This window comes from Hyperoodon ampullatus, assembly GCF_949752795.1.
Source record: "Hyperoodon ampullatus genome assembly, chromosome: 4".
Classification (NCBI taxonomy): Eukaryota; Metazoa; Chordata; class Mammalia; order Artiodactyla; family Ziphiidae; genus Hyperoodon; species Hyperoodon ampullatus.
Window position 1 is genome coordinate 32,297,580 of NC_136917.1, and position 22,778 is coordinate 32,320,357.

Consider the following 22,778-nt stretch of genomic DNA (forward strand, 5'->3'; position numbering starts at 1 on the left):
ATAAAATAGAAAGAGAAAACAGTTTGCCTCCAAGGCCTATTATGTGGGAAAAAATAGAAAAGATACAGGCTAGAGCTCTATATAGCAGCACATACTATTATTTTTGCGAAAGATGGGGAAATGTAATATGTGCACAGATTTCCTTGTATCTGGATAAAATGTCTCTAGAAGCCAAAACAGGAAACCAGATAACATTAGTTGTCTCCAGGGGAGGTGACAGTGGTGGCTGATGGACAGAGGAGGGAAACATTTCACTGCCTATGGCAATATCTATCAAAAAAAAAAAGGGAAGATTTACAATTATAATGAATATTTAATTTTAAAAACTGTTATAAAAAGCGAATATCACTAGAATAGTGTGAAACTGACCAGTCAGGAGGGCTGCAATGCACAGGGTCTTAGGAAATCCCATGGGAAAGAAATCTAACTGCTTTTCACAATGTGGCAGACCCATCTCAAGTATACCTGTTAAGCAGAAACACGTTGGCAAACACCAGATTAACAATAATATCAAATGTTTATTGAGCAGTTGTTTGCATATCTCTCTGCTAAGCATTTGAAAGATACGACCTCAATAGCTCTTTTACTTTTTAATTATTTATTTGTTTTTATTTTTGGCTGTGTTGGGTCTTCGGTGCTGTGCACAGGCTTTCTCTAGTTGCAGCGAGTGGGGGCTACTCTTTGTTGCAATGCGTGGCCTTGTCATTGTCGTGGCTTCTCTTGTTGCAGGGCATGGGCTCTAGGTGAGCAGGCTTCAGTAGTTGTGGCATACAGGCTCTAGAGTGCAGGCTCAGTAGCTGTGATGCATGGGCTTAGTTGCTCTGCAGCATGTGTGATCTTCCCGGGCCAGGGATCAAACCTGTGTCCCCTGCATTGGCATGCAGTTCTTAACCACTGCGCCACCAGGGAAGCCCTCATTAGCTCTTGACATTAGTCCTACAAGGCAGCAAGCATGACCATCCCAAGTTCATAGTTGAGAGCTAAGGCCCAGAGAGGGGAAGCCACTTGCCTGAGGTCACACAGCGAGAAAAAGGTGAAACTGGCAATCTTATTTACATGGCATGTGGTCCTCCAGGTCCTTTGTTGATATATTTAACATATATCTTGAGGGCCTTCTGTGTTCCAGGCATTGGTCTAATTGCTGGCTGGTGATTTAGAGGTGAGCAAAGGTTCAATAGTTGAATCTGACTTCTGCAATGAGTGTCTTGCTCTAGCTGTAGTCCCCAGGAGAGTGGACACTTGCTGAAGAAGGGCCCAAGGACCATGCCTCTAGCAGAGGAAATATGAGTTTTTAACCAGTTAGGGGAGATAGTGGGCTCCAAGGGCAGGAGCTGGGGGAAGATAAAAAGATCAGATTCAAGGGCCTGGTTAGCTCCTTGCTTGTGCTGGGTCCCTCAGGAGCCTGTGTCAGGCTCATGATCTTGGACGGTTCTATGGTTTGAATGTTTCTGTCCCTTCAAAATCACTATGTTGAAATCCTAACACCCAACGTGATGCTATTAGGAGGTGCATAGGTCATGAGGGTGAAGCCCTCATGAATGTGATTAGTGCCCTTATAAAAGAGGCTCCAGAAAGATACCTTGCCTCATTGGACCTTGTGAGGACATAGTAAGAAGGCATAGGCTATGAACCAGTACGAGGGCTTTTGCCAAAATTCAACCATGCTGGTGCCTTGATCTTGACTTCCCAGCCTCCAGAACTGTGACAAATAAATTTCTGTTGTTTATAAGTCACCCAGTCTGTGGCGTTTTGTTATAGCAGCCCAAACAGACTAAGACAAGGAAAGTCAGTTCAGAGGGGTGGGGCCTCCAGACAGGGGTAAGGCACAGGGAGTCAGTGAGGCTGACCACCCCCTCTTGGGCTCCTCTTAGGGTGGGGAGCAGGAGGCCCTCTCTGTGGGTACCGTCTGCTCCAATCCCCCCAAGCAGAGCTGCTGGCGGGCTTCAGCAGACACTGAACACTGAGGGTGCCTGGCCTTGGTATTTCTCGTGGACCGTTTTGAGGATGGGTATGAGGTTCTGGAAGGTCGGGCGGAATGAGGCCTCTGCTTTCCAGCAGTTCTTCATGAGGCAATAGATCTGGGGAAGGAAAAACTGAGGCTGTGATCTCTGCTCTCTCCCTGGTCCGATGGTGGGGGCAGGGGGAAAAGGGAGGGTCTCACCTCACAGGGACATTTCTCTGGCTGTGGCAGCCTCTCCCCTCGTTCCAGCAGCTCAGTGAGCCTCAGCACTGTCATCTGCCCCTGGGTGAGGCCTATGAGCTCGATGAATTTCTACAGAAGAAACAGGACAAGCTCTTTTTAAGAGGCGGGGCTGCCTAGATAGAGGTCAAGAGTCTGAAGCTGGACGGCAGGAGTTCTAATGCCATCTCTACCACTTCTTAGCTGCACAACATTGGTCTTATGACTTCGCCTCTCTGGGCCTCAGTTCTCTCATCTGTAAAATGGGTGATAACATCTACCACCTGGGGTTATTGTGAAACTTAGATAAACTAATATTCATAGAGTAAGTCTGAATTAGGTGCTTGCTATTATTATTAAGCCTCAGCAAGTTGCTTTTGCCTGTTCAGAAACCTTTTTTAAAAATTTTCCTATAAAGGCACTCTGATCGGCTTTGGGAATAAACCCCTAACATACTCTAGGCTCCTCCCCTCAGCCAAGGACTACACAGTGAGTGGCTCCCTGGAGGGCACGTGAGCCAAGCTGGGCCAATCAGAGAGTCCTGAATTATGTTGGAAAGAGAAAGACCCTCCTCCCCTCAGCTGGGTCCACTGTTGCCACAACAAAGGGAAGGCTTGCTTGAGAAATGCTACCAGTGGTTAAGACTCAGAGCTTCCACTGCAGGGGGCACAGGTTTGATCTCTGATCAGGGAAGTAGGATCCCACATGCCGCGTGGCACGGCGAAAAAAAACAAAATGCTACCACGGAAAACAGCAGAGCTGAGAGATGGAGAAAATGCGATTCCTGATGGCATTTGAAGGTCTAGATCAAGCCATGTTCCCACGGTCCCCTTGGGGTTTGCAAATGGCAGAATAGGCCGTTCCTATTTGAGTGGGTTTCGGTCACAATCCAAGCCCTCTGCAGTGTAACTGGCCCACTTGACAGAATGCGACTGTGAGGCTCAGGTGGGTTAAGCTCTTGCTAGGGTGGGGGAGCTGGGAAGTGAATGCATGCCTCGCTAACTCCTCTAGTATGGGGTCGGGGTGCGGGCCTGGCTCTCACCGAGGGGGGGCTCTGGGTGGAGTCACAGTAGGTCAGCAGCTCATACATGGTGACCCCAAAGGACCACACGTCGGATGCATAGTAGAACTTACACTCCTTCAGGCACTCCGGGGCATACCTGGGGAGAGAGGGCACTCAGGCCTTGGGCCAGACCAAGCTGGAGTCCTTACCTGAGGCCTAGGAGCCCTGTGGTCCCAGTTAGGGCCCCACCCTTAAGGGGGGGGCAGTGTCACTTGACCCAGGCCCTGTCGTCTGAGACCCCAGCATCCACCTCCTCCACCCTGTCTGCTCCAGGTGACCCTGGCACCCCTCCCTCCGGCTGGGTCCCGCTGGTTACCAGAACACAGGACTGTCCCCATCCTCGCGCACACAGTAGTACTCATGGCCTTCGGGCACGGCCTTGGCGAGGCCGAAGTCCCCAATCTTGACCAGCCTGTTGTTGTCCAGCAGCACGTTGCGTGCGGCCAGGTCTCGGTGCACGTAGTGCTGCGCGTGCAGGTAGGCCATACCCTGGGGGTGGGGCAAGTCAGGATCAGCGCGGGGGCAGGACCGGGCCTGAGAAGCAGTGACCAGGATGGCTGGGGGACAGTCAAGTTGGCGGGGACCAGGCGCGAGAACGGGCAGGATGGCAGCTGGGGCTAGAGCAAAAAGGAGCAGAGCGGGACAGCAGAGGTGGAGCCACATGGGGGGCGCCCTCGGGGCAGGGGGCGGGAGAATTGGGAGGGGGTGGGGCCTGGGCCAGTGGGGGTGTGGTCAGGTGATCTGCTGAATGGACAAGGATGGAGGAGAGCAGGCCCAGGGGGGTTGGCAGGGGAGATAGGAAGCTCAGGCCAAGCCAAAGAAGGGGGCAGGTTCTGGGAGCAGGGGCAAGCAGGCCCACCTCGCAGATCTGCTGGGAGAAGAGCAGCAGCTGGGCCAGCCCGACACTGTGCCGGGGCAAGTAGTCTCGGAGGCTGCCCAGGGGCACGTACTCCATGACCAGCTGTAACGACTTCTCGCCTGACACCGGAGAGGAGCGGCCCGTAAGGGTGGTAGAGACCTGGACCACAGGCTGCCCACCCTGCACCCCCTATCCCAAGGGGGGGAGGGAAAACCAAGATCCATCCACACTAGGACCAGTCCTCAGGTGGGGCGGACCCATCCTGAACCCGTCCATAGGCAAGGGAGCTGACGGTGGCTCCCACACATCCTGGCCCCAGCAGAGCGCCTAAGGATGGAAAGGAGGCAGCCAGGCCTCGCCCACCTTGGTGTCTGCAAACTGCATCCTCCAGCCTGGGACTGAGAGGCTCTAATTGGCCAGGTCCTTCTGGCCCCGCTCACCAAGCCACACCCAAGACACAGCCCCGCCCTGTTACATCTCTAGGCCCCGCCCACCTTGGTCCTCGCAGCAGCCCTTGTACTTGACAATGTGCTCGTGGTAGAGTGTGCGCAAGATTTCGATCTCTCGCCTCCAGCCTGTACGGAGCTGGGGACCGCAGCCTGCCTTGAGGGCCTTCACGGCCACCATCTCACCAGTGCCGTCATTGGTTGGATCGTAGCAGTACAGACTGACCTTTCCGAAGTGACCCTGGCCGGAGCGTGTGGGAGCGTCAGCCCCACCCCCAGCTCCCCAGGCCCCACCTCCAGGCAGGTTTGTTTGGAAAATCCAAGGCCCCACCTACTCCATGTGGATGGGTCCCCTTGGGGCCGAGGCCTCCCTTTCAATTCCCCGGGGCCTCCCTTGAAGCTGAGAGTCTCTAAGGCCAGGGCCTTCGAGCAGCCCATGCCCTGCCCCCGGTCCTCCAGGCCTCGCGCTTACCTCACCCAGATCCCGGATCTTTTTCAAATAGCGCTTGTGGAAAACCGTAGGATCTGACGCCGGTGAGTCCGGGTTCACAGACAAGACATCAACGAGATCTGGAAGAGCTACAGTGGGTGAGTCTGGAACACAGCCCTTTCCCCAAAAGGGTCCACACTTGGGGACACAGAAAGCCAGCTACTGCTATCCCCAGCATCCGATCCCAGAGATAAGGAAACTTTTTTGTTGTTGTTGTTGTTGCAAGGGCTGGAAAATGCCACTTCTTGTCCAAAACACAGAGTTGGCTGCACCATAACCAACACCTGGGACGTTCTGAGATAGGGTAAAGGGCACAAACTTTTCATTAATAACCAAAAAATTTGCCAGGGTCTAATTCATCCAAAGAAGCTGTGGCTCTCCCCAAGCAAAACGTAAAGGAGAGCTTGGGGCTTCCCCTCCCCCTTACTCAAGTGAATTAGAAACCAGTACACACCCTAAGCCACCCTAAGTACAGAGACTTGGGTGCACCATGCCTGAGTCAGCAGGGATCCCAGCCCCTCCCCCTCTCCAGGGTCCCCGTCCTGGAGTGATGCTCACTTTGGGGCTGCAGCTGAGTGAGGTCACGCAGGATGGTGCGGAAGGATGGCCGCTGGGCTGGCTCATAGGTCAGGCACTGGCTGGTGAGTATGGCCAGCTCTGGGCACGAGGGCTCAGGCAGCTTGTGCTGCTTCTGGTAGAAGCGCTCTTTCTGTTGGAGAGGGGACCGGAAGGAGTCAGTGTACACCCTCAGTCCCCTTCCCCAAGAGGCAGAGTCAAGTCTTCAGAGCAGGGCTAGACCAGCCAGGTCCTCGTTCTTGTCATTCCCATTTTACAGATGAGGCCACTGAGCCTCGGCAATGGGATGCAGACTTGCCCACCACCGCAGAGTCAGGATTGGAACCCAAGTAGAGCAGACTGTGCTGTGCTGGAGCATCTCACACTTGGCCCTTCCTGCCCTGCCTTCCACCCACCTCTGCTCCCAGGACACTTTTGCATACTGCAGCTCCCTGAATGCCCCAAAGCCTCCTGGCCTTTGCATAGGCTGTGTCCACCACCGAGGCTGCTCTTCCTAGCCTGGGACACTGATATTTCTGCACTTAGATTAAAACCTCCTCTGGGAAGCCCTGCCCCATCCCTCAGCTGGGTCAGGGGCATCCTCTGGGTCCCCTTCCTCCCGACAGCCTGTGCCTCCCCCTTGATGCCCTGGTCACTCTGCCTAAAGCATGTGATCTATTTGCTTTGTGCCATAACGACCTTATGAGGTTGGGACTGCAGTTCACTGCAACTGACAGATGACCTGATGGAGCCCCAGAGAGATGAGGCTGCACAGCCAGAGGGGAGGCAGCTCTGGACCCTGAATGTACCCTCTGGACTCCTTGGCAGTGCCAGCCCTCTTTGTGGGAAGGGTCCAGGGGTCCCCTTGGACATACCTCGGAGGGGCTGCGGCCCTGCAGGGGGGCCTCCCCATCGAAGCAGATCTCCAGGAGGGTGGCACCAAAGCCCCACTTGTCGGCTGCAGTGCTTAGGCTGTTGGCTCCACCGGACAGGCACTCAGGGGCTGTCCAGGGGATCCTCTCTACCCGTTCTGGGGGCCAGAGTCAGAGGTCAGCAAGGTAAAAGGAGTGGGGGAAGCCCGCCCCTGTGCCCAGCCCTGCCTGCGTCCTCACCCTCCCTGGAGAGGGCGCTCAGGCCCACACCGGGGTCACTCAGCTTGATGAAGGGGCTGGTGCCCTCCGCCAGCCCCAGCCGTGCCAGGAGGATGTTCCGGCCACACACGTTGCTGTGAACCAGGCTCTTGTCTTCCTGGGGTAGGGGGGAAAGGGGGCGTGGCCACTGGGGGCTGTAGACCCCACCCCTACCCCATCCCACATGGTCCCCCCAGGGACAGCCCAAGTGAAAAAGACAATCATGGTCATTATGGAGATGCCAGTCCATTGTCATACTGACAAGGCAGCACTGGGTCTCCAGTGGGTCCTTCCTGTTTTCCCAGTGCTGGTGGCCAAGGCTCTCAGCCAGGGACAAAAGGCCAGAGGTCCTCAAACCATGAAAGGCATGCTCCTTCCCCAGGGCCTTTGCACTGGCTGTCCCCTCTGCCTGGAATGGACTTCTCCCAGATACACTCACAACTACCTGCCTCTCCCCCCACCCCATGTCACCTCCAGGTCACCTTAGTGAGGCCTTCCCCAACCCACCTGTTTAAGACGTCACCTCTTCCCCAAACTGTGTCAAATCCTCATCTCCACCTCTGCTTTTTTCCCCACAGTTCTTGCTACTTTCTGGCATATTATGTAATGTAATGTACTAATTATTATTTCTCGTTTGTCCCTCCCAACTAAAATGCCAGCTCCCCAAGGACAGAAGCTTCTGTCTGTTTTGTTCTCTGTTGGGTCCCCAGGGCCTAGGACAGAGCCCGGCACACAGGGGGTGTTCTGGAAACTGGGGTGACTGGACCAGGAAGGGCTGGGGAACAAATGGCAAGAGTGACAGAGGCGACTGCCACAGGGCCTTGGACACCAAGTGGAGGAGGTGGGAAGAGATGGGAGCCACAGGGGTGCGTGAGCAGAGGAGGTTCATGGGAAGATCCAGAACGTGGATGGATGCATTCAGGCCTCCATACGCAACGTGGGGGCTGCCCTGGCCCTCCCCACCCACGCAGGCCCCGCCCGCAGACCACACACCAGGTAGCTGAGGGCACTGGCCAACTGCTGGGCCACTGCCAACTTCCAGGCCAGGGTCACATGGCCCCTCTCCCGCCGCAGCCACACGTCCAGGGGCCCGTGTTCCACGTACTCCGTCACCATGATGTCTGCAAAGGCCCAGCCACTGCAAGTGCTGCCCACCGGCTTACCCTCCAGGGTGCTAGGGGGCAGGACGCGGGGTGGGTGGGTGGGGGGGCGGGGCGGGGCTGGGATTGTAGGTGGGGAAGGTGTCAGGCAAGGGTGTGGGGGAAGCTCGGGAGCAACTCTGGGGAGAGGAGGAATGCAGTACAGAGGGCCGGCGGAGGTGGGTGCAGGGTGAGGCCGAGCTGAATGCTGGCATGAATGCTGGCATGTGGGTCCAGGGTGGGGCTGGGGTAGAGAGGAGGCTGCGAGTGAGTGACAAAGGTCAGGACGGGACTGGGGAACCGGGGGGAGGGTGCAGACGAATGGAGGGAGTGGAGCTGGAGGTTGGGATCCCACAGGGCTGGGGGTGCCTGTGCAGTGAGAGGTGTGCAGGGTCGGCACGTAGGCCAGCGTTGCGGGGAAAGCAGGAGAGATGGACACGTGGCTGGACACGTGGCGCTGAGGTCAGCGGGTCTGGGGCTGGCCATGGGCGCCCTGTACAAGGAGGTACACACAGAGTAGCGGGAGTCGGGGGGAGGATCGGGGTGGCCAACAAGGCTGGGGTCTGCATGCTGTCACGGTATTGAGGGGGTCAGAGGATACACAGGGGCTGGATTGTAAAGGTGTTTGGGTGGTAGATGGAGCTAGGGATGCAGTCTGGAGTCGGGGTGTAGGTAGATGGTTGGGGTGTAGCCAGGGATCAGGGAGCTGCAGAGGGTCATGGTGTGGACAGGGTTTAGGCTGGATGTGAGAGTCGATGGGCACAAGCTGGGGTGCGTTCAGGGGTCGGGGTGTAGGTCAAAGGTCAGTGTGTAGTCAGCGATAAGGATGCAGGTCAAGAGTATAAGTGGGGTCGGGCTGTAAATGGGGCAGAGTGGGGTGGGGTGTGTGCGTGTGTTGGGGGTGGGGCAGGGCCCACTCACTCTCGGAGCCGTGCACGTAGATGCCGTGCACGAAGACCAGGTGCACGTGGGAGACCTGGCTCATGAGGCTGGCTGTCTCGTAGAAGGCCTGTGGGGACAGGGCAGGTTAGGGGGCTGCAGGCCCTGACCCTGGCCCTCTTCACCCTGCCCCCCATCCCCTGGCCATGCTCACTCACCAGGGCGATGTCATGGTGACTGGGATCTAGCACCTTGAGTACCACTCGCAGCTCCTGTTCACAGCCCGCCCCAGGCATGGGGGGGTCCCCGCCATCCACCTTGTCCTCCTCGGGGCCTCCGCCCCCCACTCGCAAGAGGCCCTCATACACGTTGGTCCTTGTGCCCTGGCCCAAGTGGGACAGCTGGGGGGACATGGTGTGGAAGATCTCCATGATAATGGCTCCAGGCTGCCTCCCTGGTGCCCCACGCCCGCAGGGGCCACCCCTGCACCACGCACCTGGGTGATGTCTTCCTGGCGGACCCGGTGGAAGCTGAGATGGCTGAGGTTGAGCGGCCTGCTGCTGGCCCGAGGTCCCCGCGTGACGATGAGGTTGGAGATCTCTGGGGATGGAAGCAGTCCCTGAAGGTTGGCACGGAGGGAAGAGGCCCCCCCCACCGAGCCCCATGGCACCCCCATCTTGGTACCTCCCGGCCGTGGCAGGCAGCAGCGGCGCAGGGTAAAGCAGTCATCGCCGGCCCGCAAGGAGCAGCCCTGCAGGGCAACCCGCAGCTCACGCACGCTGGAGAAGGACCGGTCCCAGCCCTCCAGTGAGACAGTCCCAGCCTGCAGCTCGATGGGGAACTTCCGTAGGTGCAAGCCCTTCACGCCGGGTGCCTGGAGCGGGTGGCAGCAGGGGTGAGGGCGGTGAGCAGGGGTCCAGGCAGGGAGCACGCCCAGCCCCAGCCCAGGACCCCCGCCCCAGGCCCACCTGGTTGCGCTGGGCCACCGTGAGGATAAGGCGGTGGAGGTGGCTGGTGCTCCAGTGGATGAGGTAGAGGCCGTCCTCGGGCTGCAGCCTGGCTAGCACAAATGGCTCCCTGGGCGGGTGGGGGCACAAAGGGGCACCGTCAGGGCACCTGGGGGCACTGCTGGACCCACACCTGACAACAAGGACACACAAAACCTGCCCAGCGGGGCACACTCACAGCTGGGATAAATGTCAGACACAGCTTATGTGGTGACACTGTGTCTGAACACACACATGCAGGTAACCCTGTCCCATGCATGAAAACTCACACACAGACACAGGTACCGGAACAGGCACACGCTCGTGCATAACAACTGTGGACACCGTGGCCGACAAGATCACACACACACACACACACACACACACACACAGAGGAAACAGCCATCAGATGCCAAATGGGCACACACCCAGCCATAGACACTGCCACTCCCAGGGTGACGCACAATGCACAGTCTGTCACACACCGAAAGGAAAAGATCACAGACAGAGGACTTCCCTGGTGGTCCAGTGGTTAAGACTCCACGCTTCCACTGCAGGGGGCGAAGGTTCAATCCCTGGTCGGGGAACTAAGATCTCGCATGCCATGCAGTGCAGCCGAACAAAAAAAAGAAAAAAAATGTATGAAAGGGCTTCCCTGGTGGCGCAGTGGTTGAGAGTCCGCCTGCCGATGCAGGGGACTCGGGTTCGTGCCCCAGTCCGGGAAGATCCCACATGCCGCAGAGCGGCTAGGCCTGTGAGCCATGGCCGCTGAGCCTGCGGGTCCGGAGGCTGTGCTCTGCAACGGGAGAGGCCACAACAGTGAGAAGCCTGCGTACCGCGAAAAAAAAAAAAAAAAAAAAGTATGAAAGATCACAGACACAGCCGCTGTGAAACATAACAGCACAGGGGCACTGGCATCCCAGACCCAGAGGTGACGACTGTCATAAGCACAGTCAGGTACTACAAGGTGACACAGCCACACAGACTGACAGTTACATCTGTGGTGCCGTAGACTGAATGTCTGTGTCCCCCCAAAATTCCTATGTTGAAGCCCTAACCCCTGACCAAGGCGATGGCATTAGGAGGTGGGTCTTGGGGAGGTGATTAAGTCATGAGGATGGAGCCCTCACGAATGGGATTAGTGACTTATCAAATGGACCCCAGGGACTCCCCTGGTGGCGCAGTGGCTAAGAATCCGCCGGCCAATGCAGCAGACACCGGTTCGAGCCCTGGTCCAGGAAGATCCCACATGCCATGGAACAACGAAGCCCGTGTGCCACAACTACTGAGCCTGTGCTCTAGAGCCCATGAATCACAACTACTGAAGCCTGAGCGCCACAACTACTGAAGCCCGTGTGCCTAGAGCCCATGCTCCGCAACAAGAGAAGCCACTGCAGTGAGAAGCCAGGGCACTGCAACGAAGACCCAACGCAGCCAAAAAATAAATTAAATAAATATATTAATTTAAATAAATAAATACAAAAATAAAATGGACCCCAGAGATCTCGCTCACCCCTTCCACCATATGAGGACACAGCCAGAAGACTGAATTTTGATTATGTAACAGGAGGTGGGGCTCTCACCAGACACTGGATCTGCCAGCACCTTGAACTTGGACTTCTAGCCTGCAGAACTGTGAGAAATAAGTGTCTGTGGTTTCTAAGCCACCCAGTCATTGGCATTCTGTTACAGCAGCCCGAATGGACTAAGACACATGCTGACATGGCCCATAGACCCCGTACGGTCACAGCCCTTGAGAGGTGAAACGACCGCTTCACCCTCCTCTGGTGTAGAGACTAGGCTTGGAAGGGTGAGACCTCTTAGACTGACCCAGGGGCCAGTCCAAGTGTCACAGATAGGACAGGGGATACCCAGGCACAGGGCCAATGACCAGATGAGCTGATAGTCACAAACCCCAACCCGGCATGATACAGGATGGCCACACACACCTGATGACCACATAAACCCTGACACTTCACATTCTCAGCCCCACACATCCAAGCAGGAGTGCTCAGACAGTGATCCACAAGTACCAGGACAGACACATGCCTGCAGGGGTGTAAACACCCACACGTATATCTGAACAGCCACCAGCATTTGGACAACGCATAGCCCAGCAAAACTCACCAGCCCTCTCACGTGCAAAAACACACACTGACAATTTAAAACGCAGTTGGAGGACTTCCCTGGTGGTCCAGTGGTTAGACTCCGAGATTCCACTGCAGGGGGCACGGGTTCCATCACTGGCCGGGGAACTAAGATCCCGCATGCCCCGTGGCGTGGCCAAACCACCACCACCAACAAAACCAAACAAAACGCACTCACCAGAGTAGTGACACAGCTGCATGCCAAATGGGCCGTTAAACATCCAGACATGCATGGTGACAGTCCCAAACCCAGGCGCACTCAGCATGACACACCGTCCATGCCGTTACAGGTGCCCTTTCTCCCCCCCAACCCCTGGTTGCACACATGCACGCGTCGCACAGGCACCCACATGAGCACCCACTGACGTGAATGCATGAACAATGCAGTATGAGCAAATCCTTGCACATGTACACGCATGCACACACAGACACGTGTGCACACTAGACACGAATGCTCCCACACACGTGCATGCACACCCACCCACACTCACAGGCACACACAGGCACACACACACTGACATGCACACACTGAGACATGGATGCTTGCACACACATGTGCACTCATACACATGGGTGAACACACAGGCCTTCACACCCTAAGACATACATGCACACACTAAGACACCGACATGCACACACCTCATTCAAACCCCACAGTCCCTAGAGCTCACTGCCCAGTTCAGTCACCACCACGCAGCCCACCCGCCCTTCCCGGCACTCACAGCAGGGGTCCGTGGATACCGTCCTGGATACTCATCACCAGCCGTGGGGGAGCCACCTCATGGCATAGGTAGTGGCTCGAGTCGGCCGTCAGGCGGAAGTAGCCATCCACCAGTGACACCAAGGACAGGGCCGCAGCCCGGGAAGGCAGGGTCAACTCCTGCAGGCCGGGGGGCGGTGGTGGGGAGGACAACATCAGGCAGATGTCACAGGCTAGAGGCTCCCACCACCCCCCAACCCTCCCCCCACGGCCAGCCCGGCCCCCCGTCCCGGGCCCCACCAGGCACTTGTTGTCCTGACAATGAATGCTGACGCGGCATTCTTTCAGCACCACGTGGGTGATGTCCTGGAAGTCGCAGAAGTAGGCCCATGGGGCCTCCTGAGGTCTGTGCACTGGCTGGTTGCCCACCTCCCGGGCCTTGGCTTTCTTCCCAGATGGGCCAGCATGGGGCATCCTTCTGCCGCCACCACCACCACCAGCACTGGGAGTCTGGAAACCAGCACGTGGGGCAGGTGAATGGAGCAGGGCGGTGCCTGTTTAGTCCCACTGCACCTTTCCCCGGGGAAGAGGCGGAAGCTGGAGGGACCAGGCATCCCCCCGCAAGAACCCCAGTGTCACAGGCTGGACAGGAGACCCACCCAGAGAGATACACATGCCAGAAACTGGAACTTCAGGGAGAGTAGAATGGAGGTTCCTCACCCTCTCGGCCCCAGATGCCAGACCCCAGAAATCAGGTCCCCAGGGGGGCAGGCAGACAGAGGACACTCCCCAAGAAACAGACCCCCAGGGACTTCTCTGGCGGTCCAGTGGTCAAGACTCCACTCTTCCAATGCAAGGGGCACAGGTTCGATCCCTGGTCGGGGAACTAAGATCCCACATGCCACGCCGCGTGACCAAAAAAAACAAAACAAAAAACCAAACCAAAACAGAAAAAGGAACAGACTCCCAGGCACAGACTGACACACCCCAGAGGCACGTGGGGGAGAACCACCTTCGGAGGCCAAGGCCAAGGCTGAGCAAGAGCGCGCCACCCCCAGCTGCCCTGAACTGCCAGATGGAAGAGGCGCCCCACTCACCACTGCCTGTACCAGCCGCCACTGGATGCCATCGGTGCCCGACACCAGCACCTCGTGGGTGGGGGGTCTGGCGGCAGACTCGGGCCCGGGGTCGGGAGGGGCCTGTCCGCCATCCCGGATGTAGCAGGGCTCCCCCTCGGCCTGGACCAGTAGCTCCAGGTGGCACACGGGCACGCGCTCTGTGCCGAAGCGGGGCGCCAGCCGCTCGAGTGTGGCCAGGTACTTCACCATGACAACCTGCTGGGAGAGGCAGCCCGGCTGGAAGGCCCGCAGGAACTTGCGGAAGATGCTCCGCAGTCGCAGCCGCGTCAGAGCATTGTGCTGCTGGATCTGCAGCCGGAAGGAGTGTGGGATGCAGTCCTTGAAGCTGTGGGGACAACCAGGAGGGGGCAGTCAGGGGCCGGGATTGCAGGCCTAGCTGGGTGACGTGGGGCAAGTGGCTTCATCTCTCTGAACATCAGCTGCCTCGTCTAGAAAACAGACAGGCTGCAACCTACATGTCCATCGACAGATGAATGGATAAAGATGTGGTATATATATACAATGGAATACTACTCAACCATAAAAAGGAATGAAATAATGCCATCTGCAGCAACATGGATGCAACTAGAGATTGTCATACTGAGTGGAGTAAGTCAGGAGGAGAAAGACAAATACCATATGATAGCACTTATATGTGGAATCTAAAATATGACACAAATGAACCTATCTACGAAACGGAAACAGAATCACAGACATAGAGAATAGACTGGCGGCTGCCAAGGGGGAGGAGGTTGGGGGACAGATGGAGTAGGAAGCTGGGGTTAGCAGATGTAAGCTTTTATGCATAGAACGGATAAACAACAAGGTCCTACTGTATAGCACAGAGAACTATATTCAATGTCCTATGATAAACCATAATGGAAAAGAGGATGAAAAAAACAAGAATGTATACATATGTATAACTGAATCACTTTGCTGTATAGCAGAAATTAACACAGCATTGTAAATCAGCTATATTTCAATTTTAAAAATATTAGGAGGGGCTTCCCTGGTATCATAGTGGTTAAGAATCCGCCTGCCAATGCAGGGGACATGGGTTCGAGCCCTGGTCCGGGAAGATTCCACATGCCTCAGAGCAACTAAGCCTTTGTGCCACAACTACTGAGCCTGTGCTCTAGAGCCCGCAAGCCACAACGACTGAGCCCATGCGCCACAAGTACTGAAGCGCAGGCACCTAGAGCCTGTGCTCTGCAACAAGAGAAGCCACCACAATGAGAAGCCCGCACACCTCACCAAAGAGTAGCCCCCGCTTGCCACAACTAGAGCGAAAGCCCGCACGCAGCAATGAAGACCCAGCGCGGCCAAAAATTTAAAACATAAAAATAAAAAATATTAAAACTGAAAAAAAACCAAAAACAATTAAAAAAAACAGGCAGGCTGTCATGAAGGTGGAAAGAGAATGCTATAAAGGGCCAGCACAGGGAGGCCAGGTGGTGTCTGGGCCCAGGGCCCAGGACTTTGAAGGAGACTATGGGTCGGAAATCCCAGCTCTTGGGCAACTTCCTTAAGCTCTAAAGGGCTCTGTCTTTTCATCTGTAAAATGGGATCAAACTGCCCACTTCTAGGGCTGATGAGAGAATCAGGACTATTGATTGGCATAAAATAAGGACTATGTGAGCGTTGGCTATTATTATTATTGGAGAAGTCACTATTGTTTTGATCATTAATATGATTATCAATAAAAGGCACAGCTCTGGGAAGCCCCTCTGCTCTTCACAAAGCCATACCCTTCACCCCTTCTCCTGCCCTGCACCTGCGCACCAGCATAGCCCACTTAGATGACAGATTTCCAAGCCTCATCCTCCATGTCCCAAGCCACCTCTTCCAACCTTTGATTTGTTTTTTTTTTTGCGGTACTAGGCCTCTCACTATTGTGGCCTCTCCCGTTGCGGAGCACAGGCTCTGGACGCGCAGGCTCAGCGGCCATGGCTCACGGGCCCAGCCGCTCCGCGGCATGTGGGATCCTCCCAAACCGGGGCACGAACCCGTGTCCCCTGCATCGGCAGGCGGACTCTCAACCACTGCGCCACCAGGGAAGCCCCTCTTCCAACCTTTGAATACAAAGATCCTAAAGGTCAAGGTTCTAGCTGCCTTCTGCCCCCACTTCCAAGCTTTCCAGGGCTCCCTAGTGCCCTCAGGGAAAAAGGTTCCCTGACTAGTGCCTGGCCGTCTCCTGCACTTGGACAATCACATTCCGAGTTCAGTTCCTCTGGAAACTGGGCCTTTGTCACCTCCTGCCTCTGGGCCTTTGTATGTGCTGTTCCCTCTCCCTCGAATGCTTGGCCAAAACAATCTACATCTGGATAAAGCCAACTCAACCTTCAGGTCTTAGCAGAAATCACCTCCCCCCAGGAGCATCCTCTGATCTCCAGGCTGGATAGGGTCCCTCCTCTGGGCTTCCCAGCGTCCTGGGCTTCACTGTCATAGCCCTAGTCCTCCAGTGATAACACGACAGGGATTGAAAAATATGTGCTTTAAGAACTGCAAGTCCTGGGAAGTTCCCTGGCGGTCCAGTGGTTAGGACTCGGCGTGGGTTCAATCCCTGGTTGGGGAACTAAGATCCCATAAGCTGTGTGGCCTGGCCAAAAAAGAACTGCAGGTCCTGAAAGACCCATTTCTCTTGCTGTCTCCTCCAGGCAGTGTGCCCTGATTGCCCCAGCCCTCACTGCAGTGGAGGCTAGCAGCTCTCCAGACTCCTGCCTCCTTTTTTCCCTTGAATTCTAGGGAGTCCTCCAAGCTCACCCTGCTCCAGTCACACTTCCTCCACCATATATCAAGCATGGTACAATCTTAGGGCCTTTGCACTGGCTGACCCCTCTGTGGAGAATTCTCATCTCCCAAATACCCACCTGGTTCCCACCTTCACTTCCTTCAGATTTTTTAATTTGAATGTCACCTTCTCAGTGAGGAATTCCCTGATGACCCAGTTTGTTTGTTTTAATTTATTTTTTTTATACAGCAGGTTCTTATGATGACCCAGTTTTAAATTGTATGCCCCTCATTCCCTGACACACCCCTTCTTCCTCTTTTCCTGCTTAATTTTCCCCATTGCACTTATCATCGTCTAAAACACTATACATTTTATTTTTGTATTTTGTTTATTGCCTGTCTCCTTCATCAGATGTGACCTCCAGGAGGGCAGGGATTTTTGTCTGTCCTGTTGACTGTTGTGTCCCCAACACCCAAAACTAGTACCAGGGACTTCCCTGGCAGTCCAGTGGTTAGGACTCAGTGCTTTCACTGTCAGGGCCCTGGGTTCAATCCCTGGTCAGGAAACTAAGATCCTACAAGACGCTCAGCACAGCCGCAAGAAAAAAAAACTAGTATAAGCATACCGTAGGCGCTCGATAAATGTTTGTTGAATGAATGAAGGCATGACAGTATGCAAGGTCTACCCTGGCCACCAGATGCCTGGGCATGTCCACCCACCTATGCAGTGTTCCCACCCCATTCTCAGATACCTGATCTTCTTGGCCACCTTCTCAAGGGGGACACCATGGCAGAGAGCGAGGTGGCAGAGGTGCAAAAAGGCCATGCCTAGGCTCTCGTTCTGAAAGTGATGGATCTCCTCCTCGCTTGACAACTCCCACAGCGATGCCACGTCATTTACAAACTCATGCTTGCCCTGGGGATGGGGAATCAGGCAGAAAGGGAGGCATGAGAACCTGTTCACTCCCCAGCTTCTGGTCACTTTGGGGAAGGGAAGGACCCCACATGTATGCCTCCTCTGCCCAACCCTATGCCTGTGACAGACATCACTAATCGATCACAGCACTCTTACCCCTACAACCCTAAGAGTCTCAAAACCCTTTGGTTCAGGCAGCCAAAGGATCCCAGATGGCATGAGTTGAAACCTACTAGCTATAGCAAATTGGGAGGGAAGTGAGGACTCCTAATTTGCAACCTCCCTCACAAACAGTCTCACCTCCCCAGCCCTGCTCACACCTGCTCAAAGAGGTACTCAAAGGAGGCAGGGTCCAGGAGTTGCACCCCCTGCTCTGCCTGTTCTGAGGAAGGCTCGGACCCTGGGGGACCGCAGCGGTACACAGCCGGCTCCTGGGGATGCATGCCATGCCAGTTCCGGAAATAAAACCTGCAGGAAGGGAGGGGGCGCAGCTGGGGTTTAGCACAGATTCAGACCAGGTCCAGGAAGGTGGGGACAGGGGAGGGAGGGAGGGGACAGAACGAAAGCCTTCCAAGGGGACTTCACCCACCTCATGCGGAAGTGCAGCATCAGGCTCGAGTCTCTGGACATATCCAGGACGTGGTTTGGAGGCAGCCAGACCTGGGCCTGGACATCGAAGAGGGCAAAAAGATTGAAGCAGGGTGGAGTGATGCCTGGACAGGGGAGAAATGAGTCAGGAGTCAGTGCCTGCTGCTGTTAGCCCTGTGGACCCCCAGACCCACCGTCTCCCTTCACAATCCCTCCCTGGGCCTCCTGCCTTGCCAACAGAGGACAATGCAATATGTAAACCATCCTGTGGCCTCACAGGAAAACTACATTTCCCAGCCTCCCTTGCAGCTAGGATGGAGGCATTGGGCTGGTTTTTGGCCAGTGGGATGTGGGCATAAGGGATGTACATTTTTCCAGGCCTAGAAATAAACTTTCCTGCCATCTTTGCTGCCCCAGGGATGTTGGAAACCCCTTATGCCTAGTGGTGAAGCTATAAGATAGAGGGGAACCATCTGACCTGCATTAGATTTTAGGTAAATTTTCATTGTCTTAACCCAGTAGAATTGGGGGGGCTGCTTGTTACTACAGCAAAACCTATCATAGACTGACTAACACAGCTGTACAGACTGCTGGCACTTTGCCTGGTCTCTCTCTGAACTCCAGACCCAGAGAAATATCCAACTACCCCTTGGCTGTCTTCCTCTAGACATCTCGGGCCCCCTGAGATGTGCCTTGTTCCAAATAGATCTCATCTGAGGTCCCCAAACCTGCCCCCTCTCTGCCGGACTTCATCCTTGTCCTCAACTCGTCCCACCCCCTCCACATCAGATTGGTCACAAGTCCTGTACTTTCTGCATCCTCCATCTCTCTGGGATCTACTTACTTCCTTCAAATCCAAAACTCAGCCCTAGTTCAGCCTCCAAACTTATTGTCACTCCCCACACTGGATGCGCAAGCATCTATTTTTTATACACATCACTTAAAAATTGTATCTAAAATAGTTCAGAATTATTTATTTATTTTTATTTATTTATTTTTAATTAAAAATTTCTTTCTTTCTTTCTTTCTTTCTTTCTTTGTTTTGGCTGTGCCGGGTCTTAGTTGCGGCATGAGGGCTCTTTAGTTGTGGCATGCAGACTCCTTAGTTGCAGCATGCATGCAGGATCTAGTTCCCCGACCAGGGATCAAACCCAGGCCCCCTGCATTGGGAGCACAGAGTCTTACTCACTGGACCACCAAGGAAGTCCTTCAGAATAATTTATAATCACCTAAGTACCAGCCACGAGAAGAAGAATAAAAACTGGCAAGTACAACTGAAGCCCCCACCTATATCCACCTCCTCTCCCCTCCCACAAAGAGGTAACCATTCTCCTGAACTAGAGTTTATCATTTTTATATTCTCTATCACCTAGCTTTGAATGTTATAAATTCAAATGCGGTAGTATACCATAGGTGTCCTGCAATTTGCTTTTTCATGCTATGATAGGTTTTAAGCTTCACACGTGATATATGTAACATTGGTTAAATTCCTTTTTCCTGGATGTATAGTATTCCAGTGTTCAACCATACTGCAACTGATTTGTGCATTCTCCTATACACAGACTTTGAGATGGTCTCCTATTTTCACTAAGATAAATGAAGCCAATCTGAACATTCCTGTGCACATCTCCTGGAACACATGAGCTGAGTATCTGTAGAGTGCATATCTAGGAGTGGAACTGTGTGCCTTCAGGGAATGTACATTTCAACCATGTTAGACAATGCCAAATTGCTCTCCAAAATCATTGCATCCTGGAATTCCCTGGTGGTCCAGTGGTTAGTACTTGGTGCTTTCACTGCCGAGGGCACTGCTTAGTTCCCTAGTCAGGGAACTAAGATTCCACAAGCCGCATGGCGCGGCCAAAAAAAAAAAAAAAAAAGAAAAGAATCATTGCATCCAAGTGCACTGCCCCCCAAAGAAGGAGCATGCCTCTCTATGAGACAACTTCCTAAAGAACCAATCTGTTTCACTCTCTGGCTTAAACTTCCATTGCTCCCCTTTGCCCCCTGAGAAAGCCCAACCCCCTCAGCACTGAATAACCATGACCTGGACCCAGACAATTATGCTCTGCTTTCAATTCCTACTTCCTCTTCCAAATTCTTGAAAACTATGCTCCAGTTACTCTTAAGATCTTTTGCTTCCTCAAAAAGATCAGGTTCTCTGGGTCCTTGGCCAGGCATGTTTCACACCACCCAGAAAACCAGTACTTCCTTAAGAATCTGCCATTGATGGGAAAGTACAAGGTGTTATAGAAATCTACCAGAAGGCCCCCATCCAGCTGTGGGACAGGGGGTTTGAGAGGACGCCCTGGAGGAAAGGGCATGTAAGCAAAGTCCCCTTGGAGAGACCTTCTCCTCCTCCGGCAGGAGAAATTAACTTTCAAGCACATGTGCTGCAGGCTCTCTCAACCATTCCATGCTTCACTACTGTTCCTGGGGAAAACTTTAAGCCCTAAACTCCTCCCTCTGGGGTTTAAAACACTGGTTGACTTCTGCCCCATCACCTCCTACTTGGAGGTCCTTACTCCCGCTCTCACCCACCACAGTCTGCTCCCCCTACAGCAGCCAGAGATCATCTGTGACACTTGTGTCCAATTACGTTCCTTCTTCACTCACAGTCCTCTGTCACTTGGAGTAAAATCCAAAGTCCTCCCTGAGGCCCAAGAGGCCCTGTACAACCTGTGCCATCACCTGCTTGCCCTCACCTATTCCTGTCTCCCCTTCACTCACTCGTCTACAGCCACACCGGCCTCCTCGCTGTTGCTGGCAAGTTCCCACCTCAGGGCCTTTGCACTTGCTGTTCCCGCTGTCTGGCGCCATCTTCCCCAAGATATACCTGTGGCTCAGTCCCTTATCTCCTCAAGTTTTAAATCTTTTACCATGATCTCTGGCCTCCTATACAGTTTTCTTATTTACTGTGTTTCTTGTTGATCCCTATTAGAATATCAGCTCTACAAATGTAGTAACTGGGGGCTGGCACACACTAGGTGCTCACTCAATGTCCTCTGAATGAATGGGCAGACGATTGGATGGATGAGGCCCAGCAGCTGCCAGCACCTCCACCCCGCCATGGGGCTGATGCCCGGGACTCACCGACTTTGTGTGCAATGTGGAGGCAGACCTCCTCCGCAGTCAGTGTGGCCTCGCTGAAGGTGACCCAGGGCTCCCCGCCACCGGGGCCGGCCCAGTGCAGAAACACCTTCAGGCCTCCTCTGGTGGCCATGGGCTGAGCTCCATCCCCATCGGGCTTTCTGCCCCTGGTGGTGGCCCCCCAATGGCACAGAGGCATGCTCTTGACAGCTGGCTTGCCTGGGAAGGAACATCCTGTCAGCCCCAGGCCTCAGCCTGGAGGCCCCTTTGAGCACCTCAACCTTCCAACCATCCAGACTGAGGCTTGGGGGGAGGATTCTGGACCCCTGCTAGCTGTGCAAACTTAGGCACCCAATTCCCCTTCCTGAGCCCCAGTTTCCACAACCGTTTGATGGAGTTGGGGTATATGTCCCCACCTACCAGATCAGTCATGAACAATAACACCACCAAACCCCTTTATTGGACAAATTCACCAATATAAAAATCTGCTCTGTCCAATAAATTTTTTTTTAATCTGCTCTGAACCCACCTTTCCAAAATAACCAGGCAGACAGGGGTGGCCAGACACACCTGGGGGTGAATCCTGTGTCGACTCAGATGAGTCACTTAGCCATGCTGGGCCTCAGTTTCCCCATCTGGAAAATGGAGATGCTGAGAGTGTTGCCATGAAGAGATGGTTGTGAAGTTTCTACATTCTTTTTTTTTAACTTTTAAACTAGAGTTGTAAGTGAATTACACACCACTGTCACCATATTACAGATAGGTAAGGACTTACTATTGCCATTTTGTTGTTTTCTGGTTGTTTTGTAGATCCATTGTTCCTTGTTTCTTATCCTGCTGTCTTTCTTTGTGTTTGGATGTAATTACTATAAGATTTTTCCTTTGTGGTTACCCTAAGTTTAACGTTATAAGTTTAAGACATTTTATGAGCCTTACATAACATACCTCACACTTGTAACACCCTATTTTAAGCTAATAACAGCTTCACTTCAATAGGACTGGTAAACATTATACTTTTCATTCTCCTCCACCTCATATTTTGATTACTGCTGCTACACTTTACATGTTTTTTATATTGTGTAACTAAAACAGATGATTGTATTACGGTTATTTCTTCTACATCCTTTTTTTTTTTTAAACTAGAGTTGTAGATCAATTAGGTTGTGACGTTTCAACACAATTCTGCACGTCACATGTTCAGTACCTTGATACAGGCATGAAAAAATAACAAATATGATAAAAACAAGAATAAAGTCATTATTGGTTTTATCATCATAATCCTTTTTCTCTTTCAAGCCGAGATTCCTGCATACCACATCTACACCCACCAGCGACCCCAGTCCCTGCTGGCTCCCTGAGCGGAGAAGGGTCTGTGTTCAGCTCTTTCCCCAACAATCTGGAACTTTTCGAGAGCCAGGCCCAGGGCTCAGGCCTCCTAGGGTCTCCAGTATTTGCAGGGAGGGGCTATCAGCGATTCGACCGATGTTACTGATTTAAGACAGTGATGGGGGAAAAGAGAAGGTTGTAATAGCACAATGTCGGAGTCGTCAAGAATCAACTCCTCTCTGAACCTATTTCCTCATTTAGAAAATGGGCATAAAACAGTCTCTCTCTCAAAGGGTTGTTGGGAGGATTCAGTGAGGTGAGACAGGGAAAGGGCTCCGCACCGGGCCTGGTGTGCAATAAGAGCTTGATAAATGTTCGCTATTATTATCTTATTAACGTTCGAGATAAGATCGTGGGGATGGGGTTTTGCAGGTGCC

At 53.7% G+C, this 22,778-nt stretch overlaps 1 protein-coding gene across 10 annotated transcripts; it reads right to left on the reverse strand.

The window, feature by feature from the left end:
- Nucleotides 1-1,943: 1,943 nt before the first annotated feature.
- Nucleotides 1,944-21,229, reverse strand: TYK2 (tyrosine kinase 2; the record flags this gene model as incomplete). 10 transcript variants are annotated; one of them, XM_079702337.1, is made up of 23 exons in its annotated part: nt 1,944-2,078; nt 2,162-2,272; nt 3,222-3,339; nt 3,559-3,731; nt 4,102-4,220; nt 4,596-4,788; nt 5,020-5,117; nt 5,596-5,746; nt 6,468-6,622; nt 6,705-6,840; nt 7,716-7,843; nt 8,783-8,870; nt 8,959-9,141; nt 9,237-9,340; nt 9,425-9,614; nt 9,709-9,817; nt 12,596-12,753; nt 12,874-13,083; nt 13,674-14,037; nt 17,174-17,337; nt 17,658-17,805; nt 17,927-18,050; nt 21,019-21,229. In XM_079702337.1, the coding sequence occupies 23 exons, from the start codon at nt 21,212-21,214 to the stop codon at nt 1,944-1,946; spliced, it is 3,555 nt and encodes a 1,184-aa protein (XP_079558463.1). The 10 variants fall into 10 exon arrangements, with proteins under 10 accessions (XP_079558463.1, XP_079558468.1, XP_079558470.1 ...); XM_079702342.1 differs by having other exon boundaries at nt 13,671-13,959; nt 21,019-21,214; XM_079702344.1 differs by having other exon boundaries at nt 9,425-9,491; nt 13,671-14,037; nt 21,019-21,214.
- Between the last annotated feature and the right edge of the window lie 1,549 nt (nt 21,230-22,778).